General features: G+C 40.9%; 1 protein-coding gene across 8 annotated transcripts; it reads right to left on the bottom strand.

The window, feature by feature from the left end:
- Positions 1 to 642: 642 nt before the first annotated feature.
- On the bottom strand, positions 643 to 10,586 carry MTX3 (metaxin 3). Of its 8 annotated transcripts, none has more exons than XM_039567453.1 (9): positions 10,462 to 10,586; positions 9,952 to 10,054; positions 8,383 to 8,459; positions 6,765 to 6,857; positions 5,541 to 5,723; positions 5,322 to 5,398; positions 4,376 to 4,533; positions 3,897 to 3,985; positions 643 to 3,660 (listed from the first exon to the last, which is right to left on the bottom strand). In XM_039567453.1, exons 1-9 carry the CDS (start codon positions 10,540 to 10,542, stop codon positions 3,472 to 3,474), a joined length of 1,050 nt encoding a protein of 349 aa, XP_039423387.1. In that variant the 5' UTR covers positions 10,543 to 10,586; the 3' UTR covers positions 643 to 3,471. The 8 variants fall into 8 exon arrangements, with proteins under 8 accessions (XP_039423387.1, XP_039423389.1, XP_039423390.1 ...); XM_039567455.1 differs by having other exon boundaries at positions 643 to 2,543; positions 10,462 to 10,583; XM_039567456.1 differs by having other exon boundaries at positions 643 to 2,517; positions 10,462 to 10,582.
- Between the last annotated feature and the right edge of the window lie 1,602 nt (positions 10,587 to 12,188).

The raw sequence follows: 12,188 nt of genomic DNA, 5'->3' as shown, positions 1-12,188 counted from the left end.
GCCAGAGAAGCAGCTCTGACTACTTCAGATGCAGACCGAGAGTTACTCAAATTGACCCCACCCTGGAAAGCATTCACCTCCCAGCTTCAGAACTCAGGCACACAAAATATGCCAGTAAACTAACGAGCAAGCCTGAGTTACCAGGCCAGGGATGACACTGTCTACATAAAGGAGTCTGGGTTTGAATTCTCCTTCGGTAGAAAGTAAAATAAGGGAGTGTACGGCTGTGCAACCTCACTGGTTGCCTGGGATTGTGTGCATGATTGCAGGCAATGTTTGCTGTGATCTCTAGCACTGTTGTCCTCTGCCATGTGGTGAAAGAAGTTCCTTGAGAATCAGTTTACCAAAATTTCACCGTCAGGTGGCCCAGAGCTCACATTTAGTAAGATCAGCAAATGCATGCCTCCCCACTCCCCCCTTCCCAAAAGCGGCTGTGTTGAAAGAAAAGGAATGGTACTGAAGAGGTGTGATAAAAATTTAAAATCTGATCTCATGGATATGCTAACTTGCTTCAATTTCTTGTCCTAGCAGTCAGCAGGGTTTTTTGGTTTTTTTTTAATGGACAAGATAAACCTTTTTACAAGGATAACAGAGAAACACTCAAAAAACTCAACATAAATTCCACAAAAAGCTCTACAAAAATTCCACTAAAAATCCAAAATTTTAATATTGAAACAACAACCCTTTTTTACAAAGAGACTTTATAGGTTGAGTGTATGTATTCACAAAAGTGACAAACTAAGGCATATACTCCATAGCCGTGTTTGTAAAAGAAAAACTCTGGAAAGCTATGTGACTCGATCTCATGTAAATCTTGTCAAGCTACAGCCAGTACAAATTTTAAACATTTTAATTACTTTTGCATGTAATGGACTGTCAGTTTATATAGTTACCATGAAAGATGAGATTAATTAATTTCAAATCACTGCAACAAATACTCTAGTAAGAGCATGAAGCTTAAACAGTATTTTAAAGTGCTCATTAGAAACGGAACATTTCAATTAAGAAATGTTAAAGATATTACATTCCTTACATATCAAGTCCAAAGGTACAATATGTACACAATCTACCATCTTGTCTTTTACAAACAGGAAATAATTTATCTGTGTATCTCAAACATGACTAGTAGCCGAAGGGAAGCTGAAAGACTATTTTGATTTGGCCAGAAAAACAACAAAAAGAAAACCCAGAACAGTTATCCCACACATACAGCTATCAGAATTCTGTATCCCAAGCACTGCCATTTTGGCCAATCTACTTGTCTAATTCTCTTTACACCTACTCACGAAGCACCTGCCAGTACATTCCCAGTAAAAAATTACAGCATCTCTCTTGTGGCAGAATTGCTTGGGTCTCTAGAACTGGCAAGGCTGCTGTTAAAGAGAAAATGTAATTCAACAGAAGAAATATGCCCTGCAATACCACAGTTTGCAAAGAGAAAAGAACTTCGAACTAGACAGATCATCATACAACAAAAATTTGGACAATTTTTAGTTTTAATTTTTGAATCAACTGTAGAACTTATTAAAAAATAAGACAAAACTGATTAAGAGGCATTTGCAACAAATTTAAAAGCCTACATCATCTTTCTTATAAAGCCCTAACCAGTCCCTTTCAATCCATAGACACAGTACGTTTGCTAGTCGAGTCTTGTCCTGACAGCAACTAATCAAACTTCTCCATCCACTACAAGTTTTATGTGACTTTGACTTAACAGTTTTGCAGCATGTGGTATTACCCTGTGCACAGGTTAAGCCTGTTTCACAAAGGACTAGTACGAGGTACTGTGAAATGTTAGCATTGTGCATCATTTTAATCCCCATAGCGCACATGCTTTTCAATAATCCCCTTCAAAGTACGACATAACAAATTTTCAAAGATACAAACAACCATAAAACACAAACCCCAAGTTCATTAAAGCACAATAAAAATATTTACCTTCCTGTCATTTTTTCATTTCTCAGCTGCCATGAACGGCAACATTTTGTCTTTTCAGACTTTGCAACTGGACTTTGTCCTTTTCAGACAAAGTGTATAGCCACTCACATACAGTAACATGATTACAGTAAAATCAAAACCCACAAAATAAAGTAATAGTGAACATTCCATAAGCAGATTTTTAGCTTTTGGTAAACATTTCTGCTAGGCTAAAGTCAAAAGTATGCTGTACAAAATGATGTTAACATCCACAATAATAAGCTTTGTTTAGCTTAGCTTCAGCTTAGTGTGTGGCCAGCCTAAACTACGCAATTTCTTAAAACAGATAGACAGAAGATTGTAAAGCTCTATTTCTTCTCTACTTGTACCCATTAGCAGATTCTTCCCTTGCAAAACATTCATGTGAAAAAAATTTACTGTGGCACTCAGTTGAATTACAAAACACACATGTACGGGCAACAAGTGGCGTCAAGGTGATAAACGACTCATTGGACTGCTTTCTTCTCCACCTGCAGCAAGCTTGAGCGTTGTGAGCTTACGAGGGGGATGCTGAGGACTCTTACGAAGGTTGTCGTCCATCTGCAGAGAAACAATGAGAGCCGGATCTGGCAACAGCAGAATATAGATTATACGATTAGTCTTATTTGTCAGGGCTGCCATCATTAGTACTGGGTTGGTGTATGTTTACTGTCAGGACCAGCCACAACTGGTGCTTTGGTTTCTTTCCACTCCCAAACAGATGCTTGTGTTAGAGCTGCTATTCATTTCCTTACATATGGTACATCAAACCCAGGGCAACTGGATGTGCTTCTGCTCAAGTCATTTGGTCAAGATTACTGAAGGAAGCAACACAGATTCTAAGAGGTCATAAATTGTACAATAGCCAAATGCTGCTAGAAGGCAGATCAAGAGTCAAACTGCTATCAGTGGATGCTTCTGTATATTCAGTACCAAGCAAGAATAATTTTTTTCACATCAGAAATGCTTGGGAGATGCTGACTGAATTTGTATTAGTGACACATTTCAAAAAGTACTTAATAAAGAACTTGTGATAAGACCTTTTCAAAGACAGGTTAAAATTAACCCCTGAATATAAACAATTCACATTTTCATAGGAAATCCATCTAATGCCCTATGCGTAATGTGGTCTCAAAAAGTTTCACCTGGTACAGAATAAAAGACAGCACAGGGCAGATCTGCAGAGGCTGCCTGGTCTATTCCATTTCCTCAAGGCAGGTCTATTCCATTTCCTCAATCATGCCTGACAAATGTCTATGTAACCCATTGTTTAAAACATCCACAGCCACACTTCACTGCCAGAAAGAGCATCAATACCTAATGCTATAGAAGCTGATCACAGTTTCTATTTCACACACTGGTTTTTGTCAGGAAGAAATGCCTTCTACCCTTTCAGTTAAAATGTTCTATCTGCATGAAAAGGCTAATTCTTCACAAGTATTTTTCAGGTAAGTTGTATAGCTTTTGGCAGGTGCTGAGTGACAGCCTTAGAAACAAGGAACATAGGAAAAACAGCTAGATGTAGAACAAGCAGGAGAAGAGTGACTGCTGCTTAGATACTACAGCATGCAGCTGGGAGCAAGGAAAGCTGGTGATCAGTCTTAATGTGCAGGACCATGTCCGGGTTTTGACCAACACATTTGCCTCCTCCTTTGCTGAATGTGCGCTTGCAGAAAGATACCACTCCTTTGTTGGTGTGCACACCTGCAAGACAATGTTCTTTTGGTTGTATTAAAAATTCTTTTCTAAGTGCAAGGCTTCATTAATTCCTCCTTCGAAATTGTGTAATATTCTTCCCACCTCTCTACAAAATGTAATTCACTAGAAAAGAAATAATTAAAATAAAGTCCACTGTATAGTTGCAATTGCCATGCAAAGGTATCTGTGAACAAGTAACCACAACAAAGCAGCAAAATTAAAGATACTGAAGTAAAAGTAACCTTTTCAATCAAGTTGGATTCCTTATTTACAAGCTGTGTGAGTTTCTGCAGATTAGCATCTGCTGTATCCTGTCCAGCTGGAGAATAGCCTGGAGAGTGAAGGCAGAAAGAGGAAGAGTGAAAAGGTATTTACAAAAGCTTTTAAATTATTAAAAAATAAACTCACATTGGAGAGAGAGTTCACACACTATTTTTATGCAAAGAAGAATTTAAGTGGAAAAGCCATTCCATGTGAGAAAATCAGGAGTACTAAGCGTGAGCCATATGCCAATGCTTGACAGAATCTAAAACTGAGTATTGACACTTGCTTTTGATTTTGAATCCTTTCTGCTCAACTTTAAAAGTTTCTCCACTTCGCCACAGAAAGTCTAGCATAAACTACATGAAATCTAATGTGCCTTGGTTCACAAATGGAACCCTAGAGTACTAATCCCAACACAAGTATAGATAACAAAAAGGATAAAAGAATCACAACTTGCCTGAGACAGTTAACCTGAAGTAGCAAGTTAGAATATCATCACAAAATCGACACAGATTGGGAAGCTGTTTCAAATGCTCTTGCAACTGTACCCTGGGGAAGCACACTTTATAAATTGGTGCAAGGAAGCCAAACACGAAGGCATCCAAGGTGGTAGGCCTAAAAAGAGTAACACAAGAAAACACTGAAGTGATTCAAGGTAAGACTTTTAAGATTTCCACAACCTAGTTTTCCATGTATGTCAAACACAACTCGGGACAGAATACAGTCAGCTCTTCTGTCATTCCACCTTTGCCTATCAACCTGATAAATGCTTTGTACCAACTATCTACTCCTTTCAGCATCTCTTAACTAGAGACATGCTGGCAAGCTGAAACAGTAATGTCAGCATTAAAACATAGTCATGCTATCCTAAACAAGACACTCTAAAACACCTTTCTGGCACCACAAAAGTCACACTGGGGACCAGGACCCTCTCATGGAGTGGTCCAACTTCAACAGCTAAAGAAGGGATCATTTTTGGCTCTATGTTGTCCCTATCTGCTTCCTGTTCTGCACACATACCACAGGAATAGTGTTCCTGGACCTACACCCTCCTCCCATGAGGGCAGAGTACTAACACCTCAGCCTAAAACATTTTTTTCTACATACAAAGCTACGAGGTGACATTCAGTGGCTAGAAAGTGTTCCCCAGTGCACCTTACATTTTCTTAGCAGCCGTGGGCAGCATTTCCCTTGCTGTGGAAAAAAGCAGGATAAGGGAGACATCACATTGAGTCAGTCCAACTATGTCATTTGTGCCCTGTTTGCTCATTCAGATGAGCAACTTGGAAGCACTTTTAACATCCCAGCAGGTTAAAAAAAAAAAAAGTTCAAGTGTTCAGAGACTGGTGTGGTACCTTTTCTATTAATCATTTACCAAAACAATTTTTAAAAATCACACTCACGTATCTCCAAAGAAAAACTGAGCTGTTCCCAATCTCTTCGACAGGAGATTTAGGCACTCCTTGGCATCCCTGTATATCTGATGAGACACAAGACTGTCTAAGAGCCCTAGGTGTAGCCAGGCTGCACAGCACCATTCATCATTTGAAAGTGTGCTAGACTGTTTCAGTTCTTGTCTTTGACAGAACCAACTTACGAACTCCTTAATGCACAACACATACCTGTGCTTCCACTTCAGTGAGACTGTAGAGTGGAGGTCCTCCCTTGGTCAGCAAGATCCTGTTCAGCGCTTCCCTGGACATCTTTCCAGGCAGATACAAACTCAGTGGGAAGGCAATCTTTGAGGCAAACCATGGCTTTGTCACACTGCAGTAATTTTCAGCCTCAATCCAGAAAGTGTGCAGCTGTATCAACATGAAGAAAAATATAACTGAAATCTGAATGACATGAGTAGACATCTCATGAAACTTCATGTGCAAGACGATCTTGCTCAGAAAAGCAGAAGAACCAGGAATTATTGTAATTTAGGCCTACCAGGCTCTGCAAAGGAATACACTAATCCTCTGAGTATAGGAGTATATAAGTAAGGCAATAGTTACCTTCAAAATAAAGAAAAACACAAAAGACATTATGGAGAACTATATTCATCTGCATAAAATTACATGTGTACTATCTATGTACAGATACAGTGTATGTACACACACACACACACACACTATCTTGTAACTATATTACAAAAAAGTTGCACACATATAGCAACAGGTTTGAACTTCCTGGAATTTTGTTTTGAAATTTTATAGAAATCTTAAAATTAAAGATACTATGAAATTATGAATTTGAAACCAGGGTCAGCTGAAAAGGCTAGCTTATGATATAATCTGTACAAAATGAAGCCAAAGTCATTCAGTCACTCAGTGTCTGTGGGTTTTATAGTGCTAATGTAATTACACTGAAATGGTGTAAAGGGCAAATGGCCATGCCTTATTTAGAACTGAAAAATTAAGCTCCTGATGGGCATTTTCATTAATCAAAAATTTTAATTCAACAGTTCAAAAGGCTTCCAGTTGTGTGTCTCACATCAGACACATCTTAATCAAAGGTTTTTCAGGAAATCAAATGAAACAAAACATGGCCACAATAAGGTATTTTCAGGCTACTGTTTCCCAAAGACCAACAGAAAAAAAAGATCTAAAAGAAAAAAATCTTCTAGGTATACTTTTAAAATGTCTTTCATAAATCTACTATTATTACTTGACACTCCACAAACACACACTTCTCTCCTTTTCAGAAGTTGCTAGGCAGTATTTCCAAAAAACAGACTAACAAAGCAACTATGTTCCAGCCAGGGCTGTGCTGAGAGACTTTAATGTCTCTCATGCTGGGCACCTCTTTCAGCATTCAATTCCAAATATTCTGACCATTACAAAGTATTTATTAATATTTACCAGAGCAGGAAGCAGTTTCTCTTCAAGTAGTGCAATATATGCCAGTGTATCAGCTCCTTGTTTTGCAGACAAATCATAATCAGCATTGTATTTCTACAAATTTAAAAAAAAAAAACAACCCAAACCAAAAATATAGTCTTACACAGAACTTTCAAAAAACACGATCAATGCAAAGTTACTTCAAACTTAAGAGCTATCAAGGCAGTAAATATATAAACAATTTTTGGGACAGAAAGCATGCACTCACTAGAATTTTCCTTCTTCAGGTCAACTCTGCCAAACCCTGTTGCTTCTTGCTTTTCCAGTTTCCCATTCCTAGAGCTTTGGGCCCTCCTATTTCCAAAATAACCCTTGCATCTCCTTCCTATTTGTTTCCAAGCAAATGTCCAGCGATACAGAGGCAATTTTTCAACACTCAGGGATATAGAAAACCTCTGGTAAGTCTCCATTGTTATTTCTGAAGAAGCATCTGACACTTCAGCAGGTGTAAGCATAAAATAAAAAGCATGCATTCCCCTATTTTGCATTCTAGAAGTTAAGAAACTGGATGCTAACAATGTAAGGGATCAAATATGCCGCTAAATTAATGCAGTTAGTGACGGATCTTTTAATTCTAACACTGGATTCTTCTAAGATACATTATAAGGATTGGTAAATTTTGTGGGAAGTGAGTAGATTTGCTACATTAATTTAGAAACAAAGGGCCAGTGCTGATACTTGGACATCTGGAAAGTAAGCATGTAACTGTTTAACATAAAGAGGGTTTTTCCCCCCAACATTATGGAACCTTTGTTATTCACATGAATATCGAATTCAAATTCAATCCAAATGAATCTGAAACTTCAGAATTTCAAATAAACTGTCTAAAATTCCATCTCAAATGCAGTTTTCAGATTCTGTTTTTCCCCATGAAGGTTTGAAGTTTCACTAACATGGCATTCGTCAGATCATCTGACCAGACAGGAAGTGCATTTCTCATGTAAAAGCAGAACAGTGGGCTAGAGGACCATCTTAGGAATAAAAAGACGATGCCACTGTTTATTAGGTATCTTTATACTTTGTGAAAAGAAGAAATTGCACAGCTTTATTATTTGTGTACAAAACATTAAGAGTCCTACAAAAGCCAAGGAAGAGGCAATAACCTGGTGTGCATCAAGAAATGCCTGCAGACATTTTTATGTTACAAGCTATAGAAAAAATACATAGATTAAAAACAACACTGTATGTATTATCTTTGAAAAAATGAGCACTGGGAAATGACCCATTTAAACTGTTAGCGTAAACTATGATATCCTATGCAAAGTCATAATGACATCGAAAGTTTATAATTACAAGCAGGGTGATCAGTAAGAAACTGCTCGATTTAGGACAGTTTGACATCCTTTTCAATTTAAATTTTTTCATGTTTATTTTTAAATCTTTCACTCAACTAATGATCAAACTTTTAAAGAGCAATTTCTTATCCACCATTTTGCAATTCTCATGCATGTATGAAAAACTGAAAAACATTGGGTCTGAACTAAATTCCAGGTTTTTGGAAGCCTGTATCAGTGTACAAAGGAGACACGCAAGAGTCACTGCAAGGCAAAGAAAACAAATCTTTTTGAAAGAGACTTACCTGCTTTCTTAAGAAGTTCAGTATTTTTGCTGGCTGAGAAATAACAATGTCTTCTGATACCAGGACTGGTAGATCTTCTAGAAGGCATAAATAATACAGTCAACAATTTGTATGGATGAGTTTTAGCATAAATAGAAAGCAATCAGTCACTTTATGTACTTTCCTTTTCTCAACAGCTTGCTCTGATTTTCCTAACATGCAAACATAAACATAAAATTTTACATAGCAGGGGAGTTCCACCAAGGTTACAAATACTCTTAGTCTATTGTGGCCTTTACTAATAAGAAGACATTAAAAAGGGCAACATCAAGTCAGACTGAAACCAATGTTTTTTGCTAGGTGTCCAATACTTTGACAGCTAGGCTACTTGTCTGGATTTCAGATGTTCATTTTAAGATAAAAGTTCCAACTAAGTCCAACTGCTCTCTCAATTCATTCACCTCTGAGCCTCTTTTCAATTTTTCCTCTGTCCCTCCCCTCCAAATCCATTTTAACCACCTTTTTTCTCTAGCCTTGCTACAACCAGTACCCAAGCTACCACTGCATAACCATGAATCAGTCAAAGAACTACATACTTCCCCTCTCTCAGTAGTTGACTGGACAGCCTTTAGTCATAAAACTGCATGATCAAAGCATGTAGAGTGCAAAGTATGTGTAACAGGGGCTATTTTACAGCATATTCACAACATAACTGCCACAACAAGCCCAACAGGACAGTGCTAAATAATATTAAAATATCAATTATCACCAACACTTACTCTTAGACTGCTTTCTTAATTTATTTTATGTATTTTCCTTATGAGGATAGCCACCAAATTTCTAGCAAGTCCACCCAACCAGTTCTTGGTATTTCCCCCTAACAGAAAACACACTGAAAAGCAAGAACCAAAGGCTCAACTTCTGTATGAATACAGTATTGCCTGAACTGACAATGTGGTTAAGTGTGACAGAGGACTTTAAGCCTGCAGTGATTTTACCTCTCCGAAATACACCAAGACAATAACTGCTGAGCAAACAAATAAGCAATGAATAGAAGCATCCAAAACAAAAAATTCCTCTCTGACAGCTTACCTTCACCTTTTATCAGTCAAACCCTCTAACTCAGCACAGCACTAAACATCCCAGGTGGTGTAAGCTGTACTTGCTGAGGCTCACATTCCACTTTCAACTGTACCAAACCGTTAAGCTACAGGTAACCAAAGAGCTCTCCCATACACAAGTCTAGTTACTACTAATTTATAAATATGCAAAGTGCAAAAAGCTCACAAATTTGCTTTCACTATACCATCAATTCAGACTGCCTGACGGAAACAGCTACATACTTGGCGTTACTGCTTTGTTAACTGTCTGCCGCTTCACCCATACACATTTTGATAAATTGTCCTCTGAAGCACTTCATTTATGACTTGCATTATTTTATTCTCACAAATTCATCACACTTGATCCTGTGAAGTCATTTAACTGAGGGAGACTGCAGTCATGAACACAAACCCAACGCAAACACAGAAAATGGAACCCACATTTGTATCGCGGCTGTGATTAAAATAATGAAGGCTGCAAAGACGATACCTTTCGGAGCTCTCCAGGAGTTATTTACAGTATTCACTGTCACGGGAGCCCCAGAAAATTTGGCATAAGCCTGCAATAAAGATTGGAGCGCAGGGGAGAAAACCTGTCACAATGTGCAAGAAAAGCGTAAGACAGGGCTTTAAAAGTTGTGTTAAACACCTTCGTGCACTGAGGACCAACCACCAGCAGGTGCAAGACGGTTTTCGGTCGGGCTTCATTGCCCTAACGCGGCTCCAGGCAACACTGGGCAGAGGCCCCGCAGCCCCCGGGAAGGAAGGCAGCGGCCCCGGGAAGGGCTCGGCGTTCCCGGGAAGGACGGCAGCGTTGTCGGCGTCTCCCGTCGGGAACGAGCCAGGGCCGCGCCGCGGGCCCAGCATCGCGCCTCCCACCCCCGGCCTCTCCCGGGGCAAGGAGGAGCCCCGCAGATGTCCGTGCGGGCGGCAAGCAAGCCCCGGGGCGCCGCCGCTCCCTCCCTTCCCCCCGGGCCGCGTGGTGGCCGCCGCCCGTTACCATGACGGTGAGACACTCCGGGTGCAGGGACGGCAGCCCCCAGTCTCCTCCCCAGCAGCTCAGCTCCATGGGAGCCGCCATCTTGTCCGCCGCGCCAGCCGGGAGCGCGGCGCTGCTTCCCCGCATGGCGGCGCCCAAGCGCCCGCGGCCGCTGGCGGGGGGAGGGAGGAGGCGCTGAGGGCGGAGGGCCGGGGACAGCGCCGGGCGGGACAGGGCTGCGGGTCGTTGTGCTCCCGGCCACCGCTGGCCGGGCTCGAGGAGTCACAGTCACCGAATCAGTTGGAGTGGGTAAGGCCGCTGAGGTCATCGAGTCCGACTTGTGGCCGAACACCATGTCAACCAGACCATGGCACCAAGTGGCACATCTGGACTTTCCTTAAACACCTCCAGGGATGGTGACTCCACCACATCCCTGGGCAGCCCATTCCAGTGTCTAATCACCCTTTCTGTGAAGAAATTCTTCCAGATGTCCAGCCCAAAGCTCCCCTGTCACAGCTTAAAATTACGTCCTCATACTACCCACATCCCTTCCCATAAGGCCAACTCCTGCCTGGCTACAGCCTCCTTTCAGGTAGTTGTACAAAGTGATAAGGTCTCCCATGAGCCTCTTCCTTTTCACAGGGCTAAACAAACTCAGCTCTCTCAGCCCCTCCCCACAGGACTCGTGCTCCAGACCCTTTCACAGCTCCATTGCCCTTCTCTGGACTTGCTCCAGCACCTCAGTGTCCTTGAACTATGTCCTCTTGTCCTGTCACTTCTTGCCTGGGAGGAGAGGCCTACCCCTACCTGGCGACAAAGTCCTTTCGGGTTGTATCCAGGTGGGGGTCAGCCTTTTGGTAAGGGACATGGGTGGCCAGTACCTGTGATCCTATGGGGAAATGCCACAGCTGTAGTCCTCTTGAAACACTTTTGGTACTGTCTGGCTGAACCCTCACCCTCCAGCCCTGACACTGCACACGGAGTTGGGACTTTTCATGGGAGCAAAAAAAAAATTGTGGCTCTCAGTCAACTGTGAAAAGCAATCATTAGCAATTTGGCTCTAAAAACAAGGAGCTCTGATCACATGTTACCAGTTTTGACTAGGTTATAATGATAATCCATTCAGTGTGGTTTTAACTGCAGACCTTTAAAGGCATCGAGTTGTCAGCTGTTTGTTCCAGAGCTCGTGCAGACGTGCCACAGCACATCTAAATGCTAAGTCAAGTTTCCATCCTTCCCACGAAAGGAAAAAATACCACACACCAATTAAAAAAAACCTCCTGCACTGACCACCCTTATTCAGGTCTTCTATGCGTAAGGAGGAGAGTAAGGGTAGAGCTTCACTTTTCCTTTACCCCTCCCAGATCCACAATTTCAGATTCACCTGAAATTTGTGGAGGAAAGTGTCATGATAAAAACTTACGCCACAGATCTGAGGTCATTCTGTTCCATTTGATGAGGAACATGGGAGAAGAAATACCTATCCACTTTTTTCCTCAGAAAAACATACCACTGACAGTGTTAACAGAAGCTTTTTTTTTTTTTTTTAATGTTACATTTTTCCCTCTAAAGACTTATTTAAGGTACATACTTTTAAGGATATTTTTTATGTCTTTTCCTCCCTACAGGTAGGCACCAGCTAACTTCTTCTCAGTCTGTCCAGGTACTTTGCTTTGGTCTGTTCACCATGTGAACTGAGATGCACTGAGATGCAAAGCTCTGAAAGGGAATGGTGGATGCTAGCAGCT

This window comes from Corvus cornix, chromosome Z, assembly GCF_000738735.6.
Source record: "Corvus cornix cornix isolate S_Up_H32 chromosome Z, ASM73873v5, whole genome shotgun sequence".
NCBI lineage: Eukaryota > Metazoa > Chordata > Aves > Passeriformes > Corvidae > Corvus > Corvus cornix.
This window is presented reverse-complemented; position numbering and strand designations above follow the sequence as displayed.

Excerpts from the sequence above, each read along its gene's own strand:
- MTX3 (XM_039567452.1), bottom strand. The coding sequence starts at position 10,542 with ATGGCGGCTCCCATGGAGCTGAGCTGCTGGGGAGGAGACTGGGGGCTG. Across the intron at positions 8,460-9,951 it reads CTCCTGGAGAGCTCCGAAAG|AAGATCTACCAGTCCTGGTA; the intron begins GTATCGTCTTTG and ends TATGCCTTCTAG. Across the intron at positions 5,399-5,540 it reads TCACTGAAGTGGAAGCACAG|ATATACAGGGATGCCAAGGA; the intron begins GTATGTGTTGTG and ends GTGTCTCATCAG.